The following is a 17,950-nucleotide window of genomic DNA, read 5'->3' as shown; positions in this document are numbered from 1 at the left end:
AAAGGGGCAGTGACATAATGGATATGAAGTTAGCAAAGTGACAGAAAACAGTGGTGAATGGTTGTCTTTCAGCCAGAGGAAGGTGTACAGTGGGGCTCCCGGGGCTGATACCAGGACCACTGCTTTTCTTGATACGTATTAATGATTTAAGCTTGGGTGGAAAGGGCACAATTTTAAAACTTTGGGGATGAGTCAGAATTTGAAGTATTGAGAACTGAGGAGGAGGTTAGTGACAGACTACAACACGGCAGAGTTTGGTAGAATGGGCAGACACACAGCAGATGAAATTTAATGTAGAGAAGTGAGACACCCTGGATGTCCCTGTGAGCACTCATATCCACAGCTGTGACAGAAGCAGACTGAGCCTGTATGGCACCAAGATGAGATTTCATGACATCTGAGCTTCCATAGCAACATTTAGACATTGGGTGGCCTCTGTTGCAATAAAAGCTGATACATCAGTCCAATAAATTGCTCATCCTGTGCTATGTGGGAACTCCAGATGCTTGTCATGACTTGGACAACCAGAACTCATCTGGAAAAATGAAAAGGTTGTAGGTCCCTTTGCTAGAAGAGAAAGTTCTATTTATGAAAACGTTTGATAGGATAGATGTGGAAAAAATGTTTCTACTTTGAGGAGGCCAAAACTAGGAGCCATAAGTGGAAGGTAGTCCACTAATAAATCTAATAGGAAATTCAGGAGAAACTTCTTTACCCAAAGAGTGGTTAGAACGTGGAACTCACGACCACATACAGTAGTTGAGGCAAATAGCAGCAATGCATTTAAAGGGATGCTAGACAAATATACAACAGAGAAAGATATGCACATAAGACTAGGTGAAGAAGGGCAGGGAGAAAGTTTCGCTGAAGCACAAACATCAGCATAGAGCAGTTGGGGTGAATGGCATGTTTTTGTAATATGAATAAGATGCAATTCTATTTATGGTAGTGTAGTGATTATGTTTCAGGACTAATAATGCTTAATTTCAAACAAAGAAGCTTGAAATTTTGAATCCAGTTTGAAAGAAAATCTGGAATTAAAGTCTCTACCAGTAAAAGTGATCACAAAGCTGTCAGATCACTGTGAAAACCCAACAAGTTTAGTAACATCCCTTTAGGGAAGGAAACCTGCTGTTCTTAAACCTGATTTCACCGATATGTGACTTCAGTTTCACACCACTATGATGACTCTTAACTGCCCCTAAGTGGTCCAACAAGCCACTCAGTTTTAGCAAGAACAGGTATCAGCAGTTCACGGAAGGTGGCCCACCACTTCCTGTGGGGAACTAGGGATGGGCATCATATGGTAGCCTTGCCAGTGACACCCACATCCCCTGAATGAATTGGGGAAAAGCAGTTTAATTTCTCAAGATCCATATCAGAAAAAATTCACCGGCAATTTTTTTTCTTTTAAAAATGCCGCATTTTCTAGTAAGGTTAAGATTAGAATATCTATAGACTGGATTAAAAATGCCCAGCCAGACGGTGGATTAGCACTTTATTAACAACACTACCATGTAGTGGCAGGAATACAGTACTACAAGAGTACATTGTTTTCAGTTTCATATATCTTCCTGTTTGTTAAACTGACTCGGAGCACATTCACAATACAACTGCCCTGCCGACATCTGAAGCGACCATGCTCCACTCTCAACTGAAATTACTGCCCAGTACAGGGTATATTTTGCTGGTTTAATCTGGGAATGCCTGCAGCCTATCGTGGACCACCCCACCCACCCTCACATTCAAAACACAAAACCAAGCCAATGATTTAAAGAGCGTCTGGGTTGCTGGGCTAGGCAGGGCAGACACACGTCAATGTAGCTCCAGTCTCTTGGGGTTTAAACACGAACAAGAGATTCGCTGCAGAACTAAACACAAAACTCTGATGGAAATGCACATTAGATAAATTGAAGGAGGAAAGATTAACAATTCAGGCAGCGCATGACCATGCTCATTCCAGCTGAAACACTCACCTGGGTTTCTCTTTCAGATGCTGACAGATCAACCACACATACTAAAGTTTTCTGCTTCCCAGGTACTGCTTGTATTACTTCTTTTTTAAATAAGGACTTGAAGTGAATGAAAAATCCAAACTGATTTAAGTAGCTAGGTGGTGCAGGGTTCAATTCCTGGGGTGCCTTAATTACACAAAGGAGATATTTACAGGGCTGAAGTGATACAGTACTAACAAAGCCCTGGGAGCAGCAGCGGACTCCAGCTCACTGGGTTACTGTCACAGGGATCAGGCAGAAAAGAGCTCGCAGCCAAAGTAAGCCCGAGTGATGGCATCACTGTCTGAAATCATGAGGAGAGATAAAGGTAGCAACACTTCAAATGAGAATGAGGACACAGGGCTCACATGGCTTGATTGATCCAGTCTCCTCAATGACAGAAACTTCCCCATTGGCTGCTGCCTGGAGCCCTTGGCTGATGTGGGACCAACACCTTATTTACAGACTGATGAGTCAACGTATGGAGACTCCCTAAAGAAAACTGCCAGCAGTGGGGCGAGGGGTGCGGAGGTGGTTGGGGGAGGGGGTGGTGGTGTTGACAGTTCATTGGCAATGGAAATCAGACACTGAAACTGGGAGGAAAACAATTACTTACCATCATTTACAGTAGCCAATAGGCCACATGCACTAAACAACCTAGCAGCCAGAACAGATGTGGCGGGGTGGTGCTCTGCATCCAGCTGATCATAAATGCAGCTGGCCACCAGATGTTTTCTTCTGCTAGGCACTTAAACTACTGTGTACATGTACAAAACACAGCTGTAGAAAAAAAAGTTTCCTGTATACAAGATGTTCTAGTGGGAGAACACTGCTTCAAACAGAGCTCGCCAAATACACAAATCAAACCATCCCCTCAGACAAACTCTGGTCTCAATCCCCGTTAAGATTAAAAAAAGACCGTAGACCTACTGAGTGGGATCACTTTGCAGCCAAGCACTAAAGAATGACAGAAAGCAGCACTCAACTTACTTTTACTAAAGGAAAAAAAAAAATAAAAATCACCAGGAGTTTGGTTTTTTTTATACAATGACCGTTCTGCCTGAACAGAGTCAGGCAGCCGGGCTCAGTCTTTCAATGTCCACTTGCTGCACTCATCCACTGCCAGTGAGACACATGCAAAGAAATGCAGCAGCAGTCTGGCCATGCTCAAATCAGCCCCCGGCGCTTCTTGTAGTCCTCCAGGTTTAGGGATCGCCTTGGGGTTCCATCTTTAACGGACGGAGTCTTTGAACTCACCGACAACGACTTGGATTCTACGCCAATATAGAAAGGAAATAAAATTAATGAACAGCAATGTCTATTTATTTAGCAGCTTTATCCTAGCAAAGATGTCCCAAGACACTTCACAGGAGCTTGATCAAGCAAAATTTGACACCAAGTCACATAAGGAGATATGAAGACAGTTGAGGCAGATTTTAAGGAGTATCTTCAGGAAGGAGAGAGAGAGAGAGAGAGACACAGAGGTTAGGAAGGGAATTCCGGATCTTAGGATCTAGATAGCAGAAGCATAGCCACCAATGACGGAGCCATAAAAATCAGAGGTGCTCAGGCCAACAAGAGAGAATCTAACCATTGTCCCTTGACATTCAATGGCATTACCATCACTGAATCCCCCACTATCAACATTCTGGGGGTGACCATTGACCAGAAACTGAACTGGACTATCCATGTAAATACTGTGGCTACAAGAGCAGGTCAGAGGCTAGGAATCGTGCAATGAGTAACTCACCTCCTGACTCCCCAAAGCCTGTCCACCATTTACAAGGCACAAGTCAGGAGTGTGATGGAATACTTCCCACTTGCCTGGATGAATGCAGCTCCCACAACACTCAAGAAGCTTGACACCGTCCAGGACAAAGCAGCCTGCTTGATTGGTACCACAAACATTCACTCCCTCCACCACTGATGCACAGTAGCAGCAGTGTGTACCATCTCAAGGTGCACTGCAGGAATTCACCAAGGCTCCTTAGACAGCACCTTCCAAACCCTTGACCATTACCATCTATAAGGGCAAGGAAGCAGGTACATGGGAACATCACCATCTGGAAGTTCCCATCCAAGTCACTCACTATCCTGTGTTGGAAATATATCACCATTCCTTCACTGTCGCTGGGTCAAAATCCTGGAACTCCCTTCACAACAGCACTGTAGATGTACCTACACCACAGACTGCAGCAGTTCAAGAAGGCAGCTCACCACCATCTTCTCAAGGGCAACTAGGGATGGGCAATAAATGCTGGCCCAGCCAGCAAAGCCCACATCCCATGAATGAATAAAATAAAATAAAATTGGAGAGGCACAGATTCTCAAGAGTGTTCCAGGACTGGTAGATGTTACAGGGGTAGGGAGGGGCAAGGCCATTAAGGAATTTGAAAGGAGGAAGAGAATTTTAAAATTGAGGCATTAGTGGACTGGGGACCAATGTAGGTCAGCAAGCACAGGGGTTATGGATGATCAGGGCTTGAGGGGCTGGGAACAAGCAGGTCTTCAGTTTAGTGTGAATTTCATGCTTATGCAGGGGTGAGTGCTGGGAAATAGGACACTATCAACAAGGGCTCAGTGTTACCATCAAACTCTCAGATACATCATAGGCTAAACAAAATAAGTGACGGCCATTTACTGACTCATTCCTCAGGGCAATGTCTTGACCAATCAGGGTCAAGTTGCCTGTTTAAATTTCAAACAATGCTTGGCAGTTAACTGTCAGTGGTGCATCCTCCATGGCAATGCCACTTGCCAACCAATCAGCACTCTTCACATACAGTATAAATTGTCGTTCACCACCCCCCCCACCCCAAATTGGTGTTCTTGCGAGTGTCTTGCTGAGTGCAAGATAAAAAGCTTAGTCATGTCTCTTTTTTCAGCAATACTCAAGTTCTGTACTACCAAATGACTATAAGGGTAAAACTACCTCTGGACGGTCCCAAACATTCCTAGAACAGCTACAGCATGGGTTAGAAACAGAGTAAAGCTTCCTCTACTCTGCCTCAAACATGCAAAAGGGCATGGGTTAGCTCCTTTTATACTGTACCATTAAGTACTCCCAGACCAGGTGTGGTGATTCACTAGTGCTCCCTTGACTACCTCAAGGCTAGAGTTTTGTAGTGGTTATGTAACTGATCTAGTAATGCAGAGGTCTGGATTAATAATCAGAGAACACAAGTTAAAATCCCACAATAAATATCTGAGAATTCAAATGCAGTTTCGTTAAACTGTCAGTGGTAATACTCTAATTTCCAAGTCAAAGAGTTGTGGGGTTCCATTCCAGTTACTTGAGCTCATCATCTACAAAAGTAGTACTGAGGGAGTGCTGCACTGTTGGAGGCAGTATCTTTCAGATGAGACGTTAAACTGCCGTCTTAGGTGGATTTAAAAGTTTCCATAAAGTCCGCAACGTAATAAGACTTGAAACAATTGACAGGCAGCCCAGTCTGGATTGGAGACATTTTCATTTGAACAATTCGCAATAGGTTAAAACTGACCAAACAGTAGCATTTCCAAGTCTCAGACTCACCTGCGTTGGGTACTTGCAGATCGATCTTGATGTCGAAGTCGTGTGCTTTGAAAAGATCCTCAGAGAGGTCGGAATTGGATTTATTATTACTGTCCTCCTTCTTACTGCTTCCCTGGTCTTGCTACAAGGAACACACATCATTTACAAAAGCAGGAATTACTAGACAAAATAAGTCCAAGGTCCATCTAGTGCACCTTCTACCATTCTGGTAGTCACAGGATACAATATTGGAGTTATTGACAAATCATTGTAATCAATCTCTATCAATGAGATTCACCAGATCCAGACATGAGGTGAAGAAACCCCAATGATGGAATGTTTCAGGAACAATGGGTCCACAATCACCTGTTCCTCACAAGCACGCAACTCATATCACTTCACGTTTCAAGTTACTGATACACTGGGTCCCAGAGTGTTATCAAAACTGCATCTCAAAAACTATTTCTGTGAATCTCTGTTCTACCTATCCTTTTCCAGAAGTTATGTAACTTCCCGGGTATACCTCTGTATTTGTGGAAAGTATAAGACATCAGTGGAACTGCTCCTGAAGAGTCAACACCTTCAGCAGAGAAGGGGAGAGTACCAATGACAGAGAAATATCTCTTTTGAATAATCAGCTTGCGATTTTGAGGGAGATATAAGCTACCACGACAATAGCTGATAACAGACTGACAGAAAGGGCTATTGGTGCTCCCTTAGGAACGAACATACCACTGACAGAGGTACTGGAGAGGCTGATAAAACTAAAAGGTACAGGAAGGGAATCAAAGGATATGAGGATAGGACAGGAACATAGAATTGTGGTAGAAGATCAGCCATGATCTCACTGAAAGGTGGAGCAGGCTCGAGGGTCCCTATGAGCTACTTCTGCTCCTATAAGGCCCAAATGATCACAACAACATCCCCAGCAATTGCTCCATCCAGATCACAAAACCACAAATGCCCTTAACTAGGGAGAGTCAAAGACTTGCTCCCTGATACACCCCACAGGATGACCTATTACCCTCCATTACTTCTCATTCTTACCGGTTTGTTTAATTCCAGTGGCAGCTCTGTCTGGGATCCGGACCCATACTTTGCATTCAGATGAGCAATGATTGCAGCCTGGACAGCAGGATCCCGGGACTGAGAAAACATAAGCAGCATCATAAACCTACCCCCAGCATAGAGGCAGCATCATAAATCTACCCCCAGCAGAGATTGCATCATTACTGGGTGAGTTATCCAGAGGCTTAGACTAATGATCCAGAGACACAAGTTCAATCCCACCACAGCAACTGAGAAATTTAAATTCAATCAGTTAAATAAATAAATCTAGAACAAAAAGCTGCATCAGTAACAGTTACTGTGAAACTTCTGGATTGTTGTTAAAATCCATCTCATCCACTAATATCCTTCAGGGAAAGAAATCTGCCACTTACCTGGTCTGGCCTATGTGACTCCAGATCCACTCTTAACTGCCCTCTGAAATGGTTCAGCAAGCCACTTAGATGTGTTCAAGAAGACAGGGCACCACTTAGAGGGCAGTTAAGAATGGTAATTCGGGATGGTAATAAATGCTGGCCTTGCTAGCGACATCTATATTCGCATGAATGAATAAAAAAATTAACTTCACTATTCAGTCAGCATTGTAAACCCTCCCCGATCAGACATCGTGTAAGTTCTCACTGACAGCATTGCAAAGAGACCTTACATTGGAGACGATGGTGGGCTGACACTGGCGTCTGGTGAAGGGGTCCATCTGTTTGGTTCTCTCACTCTGGACCTCAGCCTGCAAAGGGAGGGAGGTAACAGTAAAAACAGGAGTTATGCTGCCCCCCCCCCACATTAAACAGTCACCTCATATCAAAAGCAATCTGCATATGACATGTTTTCTTCTGATCAGTATTTTGCCAATCTACTGCTGCCCACATTCTATACAGCACTGGTCACTCCCACACACCTATCACACTGACCTTGCTGACATTGGCTCCTTCAACATCTCAGATTTACTATTGACATCCTCCTGTTAAAGTCTTTCCATAGTCTCTCCCCTCGCTGACCCTTTAACCTCCTCCAGCCCTACAATCGCCCCCATCCCCTCAAACCAGGAACAGCAGCATTGTGATACTATTAATCCAGAGGCCTGTAGTAATGCTTGAGCAACACAAGTTCAAATCCCACCACTACTAACAGAGTTGGCTGAGTCCTGAATGACATATCTGCCAGACTGGGTCTGTGGTACGTGGTGAGAACATCAACATGGGGTAAAACCTACTGACGCCTGGAAGATATAATAATTTCAATAATGTTATTGGAATTGATTGTAAAATAAAGTAATAGTGGTATGTGTCTGTGTGAGACTTAATTGAATTAGAGGCAGCTAGTCTGAGTGCTTTGATGTAAGAGAAGTTCGGTTTGAAAGGTTAATTAGGTAAACATAGAGGAAGTTTAGAAACATAGGTGTCAAGGGAACATCTGTATTTTTAAATAAACCATACTAGACTGTTTTCAAAAGAGGGAGTAAAATGTGTCCCCTAGCCAGGGGAAGTTTAGAAAGTTCTGTTGAAGGGTCATGAGGACTCGAAATGTCAACTCTTTTCTTCTCCGCCGATGCTGCCAGACCTGCTGAGTTTTTCCAGGTAATTCTGTTTTTGTTTTGAAGTTTAGAAAGTGTCTGTTTATTTTTCCCAAAGATTACTGTTAAAATTTAGTGCTATGAGAGATTTTTATTTTCATAGTACAGTCGAAAGACAGTGAAACAATAGGTATTTGCATTTAAAGTGGAAAATGTGTATAAAGAAGTGAAGGCTGTGTGTGAGGGAAGGTGGTCTAAAATTCAACAAGTGTGAAACGCCTTCAGTCTATATGGACCAAACTGCTGCCTCCAGGGGCTGAAGTTAAAAGAGCTCACTTTGAATTCGACTGTTATGGGTATTGTTCACTTTGCCTGGGTCTTTTAAAATCTGTGTGTCTTACTATTGCCTTAACGAAAGTGTAACTGGGAGTCAGATTAAGTAGGGGATTTAGAAGTTATCATAGTAGTAACTTGTAGATGTATTTAAAGTCATTTCTTCTTTTAATAAATGTCTAATCTAGTTTTGTAAAAATCTATAAGACTTGGTGGTCTTATTACTATTGAATTTAGGGCACGCATCTCGACATTTATACCAAGTCCAAAACAAGTTGTGGCAGTTGTTTCAAGTTTCCCTTTGGGATTTGAACAACTCCGCACTTACCATTGGCTGTGCTATAACACTTGATTACAATTTCTATGCAAAATATAATTAACCCAACCATCACTAATTTTCATCCCTCCGCTGCTGAAAATGATAAACGTTGGCAGACAGGGGTATCTGAGGTACTCATTGCCTTTCAATTCCTCATCTAAGTGGTTATCCTTCATGATGAATCTAAATAACTAGCATTTGATTATGAAGGACATCACAGCATGTCATTAGGAAGTGATCTGGAGAGCAGCCCTGGTTAATTTTCTCTTCGCAATCCAGTGGCTCTGAAGCCAACTTTAACCCATGGGAAGCCACATCTCAGCACATAGTGGAGGTTGAACCATCTGGTCTTCAGCTAAATACTTTTGAATCAGTAGCAAATAGTTACTCAACGACAGCACTTACCAGCAAAGCCTTCTCAGACTCCACAATGTTCCACTCTCTGTTCCTCTGGTTTATGTAACTAGGGGAAAGGAACAACAGGTTTCAATTGAGACACTTCTAAAACAAACCAACACTTGACTGTTCTGTGTGGTGTGCAGTCACCTCCAAGGCCAGTTTCAAATTCTGGCTGGAATGAAGGATGGCTTTGCCACCAGGTGAAAGTGTATCCTCATGCACATCGGGGCTCAGCAACCCAAAACTTGGACAACTTTGCACATCAACACTTGGCCTATGGAATAGTGAGTCTGTTAAGTGGATTCAAGCTAGATGGTGAAGTACAAAACAGGACACAGAGCTTTTCCTTGTTGGTAGGTTTATTTACAGGATGCAAAATTATATTTGTCTGCCTCTAAATTACCAACAGTATTCCAGTTGACTCGTTTTATACTTCTTTAGTAAAGCAAAACTCAAAAATTAAACAAAAATCAATAATTGAGGGGATGACAGCTCCTGGTGGGGCACTGTAACAAAAATCAAAATGTCAAAGGAAACTTAGCTAACTAAACCAAAATATCATTCCCAGGGATGACAATGCACCCCCACCGATTATGGAAGGCCTCTGGTATACCAATGTGTTCCCTCACCAAAGCCACCCAGCCATGAACATAACCAAGCAAGAGGGGCAGGCAGTCAAGCTGGACAACACCCTTGACCACCCACTGCCTGGACCTGTTGATGACCATCTTGGCCAAGCCCAGGAGCAGGCTAATGAGGAAGTCCTCCTCCCCTCCTGGCTCTCAGTCCTTAAACAAACAACGCTCATCACTTGTGCATTTTAACACAATCAATCAACCATTAACACAGCATATCCGATCGTGGCAAGGCAACATCCCATGCTGGGTCCTCTCTAAAGCCTCAGATTCCTTCTAAGAAAATGGGACTCAAAATGCACACAACACAAACTGAGGTCAAAGAGGTTTCTTGTAGGTTCATCGCGACCTTTTAGTTTTTAATATTCCATACCTCAATTAAAATTCCCTCAAGATAATGCCAGCACAGACACAATGGGCTTGCAGATTTTGATTCAAGAATTCAATGTACTTTTGCCAATAATGAAAGGTATCCTGAAAAGGTTTGCCCCAATTCAGTTTTACCAACTGGAAGAATTTCCACTGTTTGTAAAAAAAAAAAAGCCCTCAGGATTTTCAGGCCAATTTCTCAGCATTACCAGGACTTAGGTGGCATTTTAGGAAAACTGCAACTGAAATATACAATGTATCCACACATAGTAACAGGACTAGGCCATTCAATTCCTCAAGCATGATCTATTAGATCATGGCTCATCTGTGTCGAATTTTAGTTCCATATCCCTTTATATCCTGGCCCAACCTAAATCTATCAATACCAGTTTTGAAATTTTCAATTAGCCCCCGCCACAACAGCCTTTTGGGGGAGGAGTATTCCAGATTCCTACTTCCCTTTGTGATGAAAAAAGCTTCCTGACATCACCCCCTGAATGGCTTAGCTCTAATTTTTTCATGTCTCCTTGTTCTGAACTCCCCCATCAGAGGAAGTAGCTCATATCTGGCTACCCTACTGAAACCTGTGATGGAACCTGCAGGCAAAGCTTTTTTCTTTCCAGAGACAGAACCCAATTGAAGGGAGTCAGCAACAGGAAGCAGACCCGCCCAATTGCTAAGGAAACTAAGACTGAAACTAAGACCGAAACTGAGATTGGGAGCCATCAGAGCTCAGTAGAGGTTGATAAGTACAGTGATGCATTACAGGAAAGCTGATGAAGACAGAGGCTAGATCCAGAAGCTGGAAATAAGCAAATACTCAGTTTCTGCGGCTGTTTCTGTTACATGAAGATAGTATTGGTGGATCTACACCATCTAGACAGTTGAGAAGGTTCTGCAGATGAGCGCCATTTTTGGCAAAGACCACACCCATGGAACTCTGGTCGGTTGGGCACTCATTTTGGCTGGGAATCAGGCTCACTCTCCTAGGAGAGGAGCTGAAATTCTTCATGGGGAAAACAAAGTTCTGAAGGACTTTGTGGCTGAGTTTGATCATCTATATGCTGAGTAGACAGCTCAGCCATTTTGTAAGATCTGTCTTAGCTGCAATTGCCATTTAATGTGTAATTTATCAACCACAATTTGCCTCTTAATTTATTTTTAACTTGTGTTGATTCTGGATTTGAGAGGATAAGAGAGTGCCCAAGGTAATATTTTGCTTTTGTTTCATTTGGCTCTTGTATAGTAAAAATGTTTGTTTTAAACTGAGGAAACTTGTGGCTTCATTCTTTCAGTAAATAACTGAGATTTTGGATTTTTTTTAAAAAAAAGTTACTGCTCTCCACCAAGATCATAACAATCCTTTAATCACCTTGAACATCACAATTAAGGTGAGGTGTCTCAATAACATCAACAGAAGTTGTTTTCTTAGAGCAAAGGAGGTTATGAAGAGATTTGGTAGAGGTGTTTTAAAATCATGAAAGGTTTTACTAAGAGTATTTTTTTAAAAAAGTTTCCAGTGGCAGAAACAGCAGATATGCCCTCCACCCATGCTGCAGCATTCTATGATTCTATAAATTAGACTTCTCCTTAATCTTCTATACTCAAATGAATAAAGTCTAATCTATGCAACCGGTCATTATTATCTGTCCCTTTTAACCCGGTATCATTCTAACAACAATAAAGAGATAGCAGAAAAATTAAATAATTATTTTGCTTTGATATTTAAAAGGGAGATATAACAAGTAGACATGATGGTGAATGATGAGATGAGCAATGAGATAAGTGTACTTAAAATTAAAAAAAGGATACATCGAATAAACTAAAACACAAAAATAAAAAGCCACTGGTCCAGATGGGTTGATTCCATGTCTTTTAAAAGAATCCAGGGAAGAGGTAGCAGAGGCATCACTTATCTTATTTAATATGGATCAGTAAGGGGTGTACGAGGAGACAGGTGACTGTGCCTGACTGAGATGGAGGCCGAGTGAGTGGCAAATGGGTTCACTTGAGAATTCAGTGCACGGGGCGGGGAAGTGGTGTGATATACATAAGAATTATTCTAAGTTAATTAATGAGTAATCAAATTAAGTTAATGAAATAACATAAGTAACAATGGCAGGATAGGTGTCAGGCTGCAGCTGTGGAACGTGGAAGCTTTTGGATACCAAGGCAATCCATGACAAACACGCCTGCAGAAAGTGAGTAACTAGAGGAATTCCAGATCAGGATTATCAATCTGGAAGCTGACCTGAAGACACTACAAAACATAAGGGAGGAGGAGAAATACCCGGACACTTTGTTCCAGAAGAGAGTCACACCTCTCATAAGAGGGCACCTGTTTTGGTCAGCAGTGACGGGGAGATGAGGATGTGACCCTGAGTGAGGAAAGTAAAAGGACTGAGCAGACAGTAGTGGAGGAGCTTCACACTTCACAATTATCAGACAGGTTAGAGGTGCTCACAACCTGTGTGGATGAAAGCAAGGTCTGCAAGGCTGGCCATGGCACCATGGAACAGGAAGCCATTCAAGCAGGGGTGCAAACAGGAATGTAGTGGTAGTAAAGGACAGCATAGGGAGGGGGATTGACACTGTGCTCTGCAGCAAAGAGCAAGAGTCCAGAAGGCTGTGTTCCCTGCCGGTGCCAGGGTTCAAGACATCTGATCAGGGCTGGAGAGGAATTTGCAGTGGGAGGGGGAGGATCCAGTTGTCATGGTCCACATAGGTGCCTACGACATAGGCAGGACAAGAGGAGGTGGTTCTGCATAGTCAGTATGAAAAGCTAGGCACCAAATTAAGTAGCAGAACCTCAAAAATAACCATCTCTGGGCTATTACCTGAGCCACATGCAAATTGGCATATGGCAAATAAAATTAGAGATGAACAAATGGCTCAATGACATGTGGGAGAAGAGGGTTCCAGTTTGTGGGGCACTGGCACCAGTACTGGAGAATGTGGGGGCTGTACTATTGGGACGGTCTCCATCTGAACCCTGCTGGGACATGGAAATCGCATAACTAAGGAAATAGAGGGGGCTGGGGTAAGGGATCTAGTTTGGGTTAATGTAACAAATCGATGGGTAGATTCAAGGCAGGAGAGCATAATAGTAATATGGGAAACAAGGGTCATAGAATAGCAGGAAGGGACTAGTTAGGAATGACCTTGATTCAGGAGGTCAGAATGTGGAATCGGTTTGGGTGGAGGCAAGGAACAGTATGGGAAGGAATTCACTAGTGGGAGTGGTCCACAGGCCATCTAACAGTAATCGCAATGTAGGTCAAAGTATATAATAACTCAGTACGTGCGATAAAGGGACGGCAATAATCATTGGTGATTTTAGTCTACATATAAACAGGAAAATTCAGATTGGGAGTAGTAGCCTGGGTGAGGAGTTCATAGAATGCTTCCAGGATAGTTTCTTAGAGCAGCACCTTCTGGGACCAACCAGAGAGCAGGTTATAATAGACTTGGTATTGCGTAATGTGACAGGATTAACTAATGACCTCAGATTGAAGGCAACCCTAAGTAGCAGTGACCACAATATGATTAAATTTTACATCCAGTATTAAAAGGGAGAAGAGCAGGTCTAAGACTAGTATTTTAAACTTAAATAAGGGCAACTATGTAAATATCAAAGCTGAGCTAGCTGAAGTGAACTGGGATAGTGGGCTAGCGGATAGATCAATAGAGAAGCAGTGGCAGACATTTAAGGGGATATATAGAATATTCAGAATAAGTATGTTTTTTATTCATTTACGTGGTGTGGGTGTTGCTGGCTAGGCCAGCATTTATTGCCCATCCTTAACTGTTATCAAGGTGGCGGCGGCGAGCTGCCTTCTTGAACCGCTGCAGTCCCTGTGGTGTAGGTATACCCACAGTGCTATTAGGAGGGAGCTCCAGGGTTTTGACCAAGCAACAGTGAAATAACAGTGATATATTTCCAAGTCACAGTGGTGAGTGGCTTGGAGGGGACCTTCCAGGTGGTGGTGTGCCAACGTATCTGCTGCCCATGTCCTTCTAGATGGTAGTGGTCGTGGGTTTGAAAAATTCCAAGGGGAGGATTCACTATCCATGGTTAACTAAAGAAGTTAACGAAAGCATCAAACTTAAGGAAAAAAGCATATAACTGGGCAAAGATGAGAGGCAGGTCAGATGATTGGGCAGAATGTAAAGAATTGTAGAGAATGACTAAAAAGTTGATCGGAAGAATGAAATTATATTGAGAGAGGAAGCTAGCTAGAAATGTAACAAGTGGATAGCAAGTGCTTCTACAGGTATTTAAAAAAGGAAAAGAACAAGTAAATTGAGTGTTGGTCCTCTGGAGTGTGACAATGGGGAGTTAATAACAGATAATAAGGGAATGGCAGGTGAAATGAACCGATATTTTCATTGTCTTCACTATAGAAGATAAAAAAAATTCCAGTAATAGCTGTAAATCAGGTGGTTGTGGGCGGGGTGGGGGAAGAGAGGAACATGATGAAATTACAATCACTAGCAAAGTGGTACTGAGCAAACTGATGGAGCTGCTGGCTGACAAGTCTCCGGGTCCTGATAGACTACATCCTAGGGTCTTAAAAGAGGTGGCCAATGAGGTAGATGTATTGGTGTTAATTGTCCAAAATTTGCTAGATTCTGGAAAGGTTCCATCAGACTGGAAAGTAGCAAATATAACCCCTCTATTCAAGAGAAGGAGGCAGAAAACAGGAAAGTGAGGGATGACTTGATTGAAGTATGTAAGACGCTAAATGGTATTGACGAGGTGGATGTGAAAGGATGTTTCCTCTTGTGGGTGAGTGCAGAACTAAGGGATATTGTTTTAAAATTAGGGGTCGCCCTTTTAGGGCAGAGGGGAGGAGAAATTTGTTCTCAGAGGATTGAGAGAGTTTGGAACACACTGCCTCAGAAGGCAGTGGAGGCAGGGTTATTGAGTATTTTTGAGGCGGTGGTGGATTGATTCCCTGGCCTAACAAGAATCTACGGTTATCAGGGGTAGATGGGAACGTGGAATTCGAAACACAAACAGATCAGGCATGATCTTATTGAATGGTGGAGCAGGCTCAAGGAGCCAAATGGCCACTTCTGCTCCTATTTCGTATGATCGTATAATTTGTTCAGAAAAGGTATAGTGCCAGAGGATTGGCAGATAGTTAACTTCATCCCTAAATTTAAGGAGGGGCAGAACGACCCAAATCTTCCTGTCTCCAGGTCGTTGGAATTAGGATGTACGACAGGAGATGTGCATCAGGATCCTGTGGCCTGGCACACAGACTTGTGGGAATTGCCTGGGAAATTTAAACTTCCGATGGGCTGAATCCCTGTGGCTCAGGGCCATCCGCGAACATCTCCAACCGCGAGCTCTGGGCAGGCACTTTGGTTAGATACATGAGACTTATCTGTGTACTTAGTCTGGAAATGTTTAAGACAGCTTAAAACCCAGTCTAACAGCTGGTAACTCCACAACCAAACCCTCAATCCCTCCCAACAATACCCGGCTAGCAACCCCCCTCACCCATTCACTCACTAACCCACATCATTCAGCAAAAGGCTTAGACATTTAAAAACTTACCTGAATACAGCAGTTACTTCTGTAAAATAAAAAGGATGTGCCCCTCTCCTCTTTTTCACCCCCCGGAGTATACTACGCTCACTGGACTTACCCACACTGCTGGAATTGAAAGTTCCCGGACGAAATGGGTAGTATCGCCAGGTTGGGGAAAACTTCACAGACAACATTGCTATTCATTAGGCCTGCTTGTCCAGGGAATTATAGGGAACACCAGTCAGCTTAACATCAGTGGTAGGAAAAATTATGTAATTTTTGCTAAATGAGAGATAATAATGAAGTCAGTGTGGGTTTCCAAGAAAAAGTCTTGTTTAACCAATCTTACTGGTTTTTGAGGAGGTAACAGACAGAATAAACAGTGGTAATGCAGGTGTAACTTATCTGATTTTCAAAAGGCCTTCAACGAGGTGCCCAATAACAAACCAATGAATAAGGTCAGAGAATGCGGAGTCAGAGGAAAAGTGGCAGAATGGATCACTAGCTGTTTTCAAGATAGAAAGCAGAGTGGAAGTAAAGGGTAGTTTTTCCAGATTTACAGAAGGTGGGAAGTGGTATTCCACAAGGGTCAGTGTTGGGACCACAGCTGTTCACAATTTACATTAACAATTGAAGTTTGGAATCAAAAACAATTTCTAACTTTGCAGGCAACACCAAATTGAGGGTTAGATAGTCAATACAGAGGAAAATTGCAACAAATTAAAAGAGAGCAGGCTTAAATAGGTAATTCCATTATAAACTTGCAGGGGAATTTATAACATGCAAAAAAGTGGACACATGAGTGCGCACAAAATATTCATATAAAATAGTTAATTCTTGACACTTAACACATTCTCTTCTTCTGCTGCCGAGTTAAATAACTGGGACAAAAGCCCCACAATGTCCTTGTCCGATGTCTTCGCACAGACCTCCCAGTAGGGTCCAGATAATTATCAGGACAGAGCAGTGGCTGATTTATCTTTTCTGTAACCTAGTATAGAGATCAACAAACTCAGCACAGGTGAGGGATACAACCTAGGCCCTCAAAGTTCTGTATGTGTCAGCTGTTCACTGAGTGCTTGGGAGGCTTGGACCCATTCTATTTCTAAATAACTGCCTTCTGGTGCAGCCAGTGTTCTTGTTCAGGTGTCAGTCATGGCTCAATGAGCAGCACTCTCCCTGCTGAGTCAGGAGGCTGTGATTCAAACCCCACTCCACAGGCTTGAGCAGGTGAGGTGACAGTGTCTGCCCTTGACATCAAGGCTACATTTGACGGAGTGTGGCATCAAGGAATGTTAGCAAACTTAAAGGTAATGGGAATCAGGGGGAAAATTCTCCACAGGCTGGAAGCATACCCAAAGTTGGAAGCACACCCAAAGGAAGATGGAGGCCAATCATCTCAGGACATTGCTGCAGAAGTTCTTCAGGGTAGTGTCCTAGGCCCAGCCATCTTCAGCTGCTTTATCACCAAACTTCCTTCCAACACAAGGTTAGCAGTGGGTTTAATTACTGATGATTGCAGTGTTCAGCACCTTTCGCAACTCCTCAGATACTGACGCAGTCTGTGTCCATATGCAGCAAGACTTGGACAATGTTAAGGCTTGGGCTGACAAGTGGCAAGTAACATTGTGCGCCACCAGTACCAGGCAATGACCATTTCCAACAAGAGAAAATCTCACTATCTCCCCTCAAAATTCAATGGCATTACCATCGCTGAATCCCCACCATCAACATTCTGCTTGTTACCAATGGCCAGAAACTGATGGTGGGACCAGCAATGTAGGCTGGGAATTCTGCAGTAACTCACCTCCTGACTCCTCAAAGCCTGTCCACCATCTACAAGGCACAGGTCAGGAGTGTGAGAGAACACTCTCCACTTGTATGGATGAGTGCAGCACCAACAACACTCAAGAAGCACGACACTATCGAAGACAAAGCAGCCTGCTTGATTGGCACCCCATGCACTAACTTAAATCTTCACCCTCTACCACTGGTGCACAGTGTGTATCATCAACAAAATGCACTGCAACTCACCAAGCCTCCTTCAACAGCACCTTCAAAACTGCAACCTCTACCACCTACAAGGACAAGGGAAGCAGATACATGGAAACACCACCATCTGCAAGTTCCCCTCCAAGCCATTCTGACTTGGAAATGTATTGTCACTGGGTCAAAATTCTGGAACTCCCTGCAACACAAGGGCTGCAGTGGTTCAAGGCAGCATCTCTCAACCATCTCAGGTACAATGAGGTATGGGCAATAAACACTGG

At 43.1% G+C, this 17,950-nt stretch overlaps 1 protein-coding gene across 2 annotated transcripts in view; it reads right to left on the bottom strand.

Annotated features, from left to right (window-relative positions):
• Nucleotides 1–1,481: 1,481 nt before the first annotated feature.
• The window catches only part of rtf1 (RTF1 homolog, Paf1/RNA polymerase II complex component), an 89,727-nt gene continuing 73,258 nt past the window's right edge, over nt 1,482–17,950 (bottom strand). For both annotated transcript variants that reach the window (XM_041214683.1, XM_041214684.1), the window contains 5 exons: nt 9,144–9,201; nt 7,223–7,300; nt 6,556–6,654; nt 5,530–5,650; nt 1,482–3,268 (listed from right to left, as the gene is read on the bottom strand). In XM_041214683.1, the coding sequence (XP_041070617.1) occupies nt 3,162–3,268; nt 5,530–5,650; nt 6,556–6,654; nt 7,223–7,300; nt 9,144–9,201 (463 nt within the window). In that variant the 3' untranslated portion in view covers nt 1,482–3,161. The remainder of the gene's footprint in view (nt 3,269–5,529; nt 5,651–6,555; nt 6,655–7,222; nt 7,301–9,143; nt 9,202–17,950) is intronic.

Source organism: Carcharodon carcharias, chromosome 20 (assembly GCF_017639515.1).
Source record: "Carcharodon carcharias isolate sCarCar2 chromosome 20, sCarCar2.pri, whole genome shotgun sequence".
NCBI classification, from domain to species: Eukaryota; Metazoa; Chordata; class Chondrichthyes; order Lamniformes; family Lamnidae; genus Carcharodon; species Carcharodon carcharias.
Note: the sequence above shows the minus strand (reverse complement) of the source record. Positions and strands in the feature narration are given on the sequence as shown.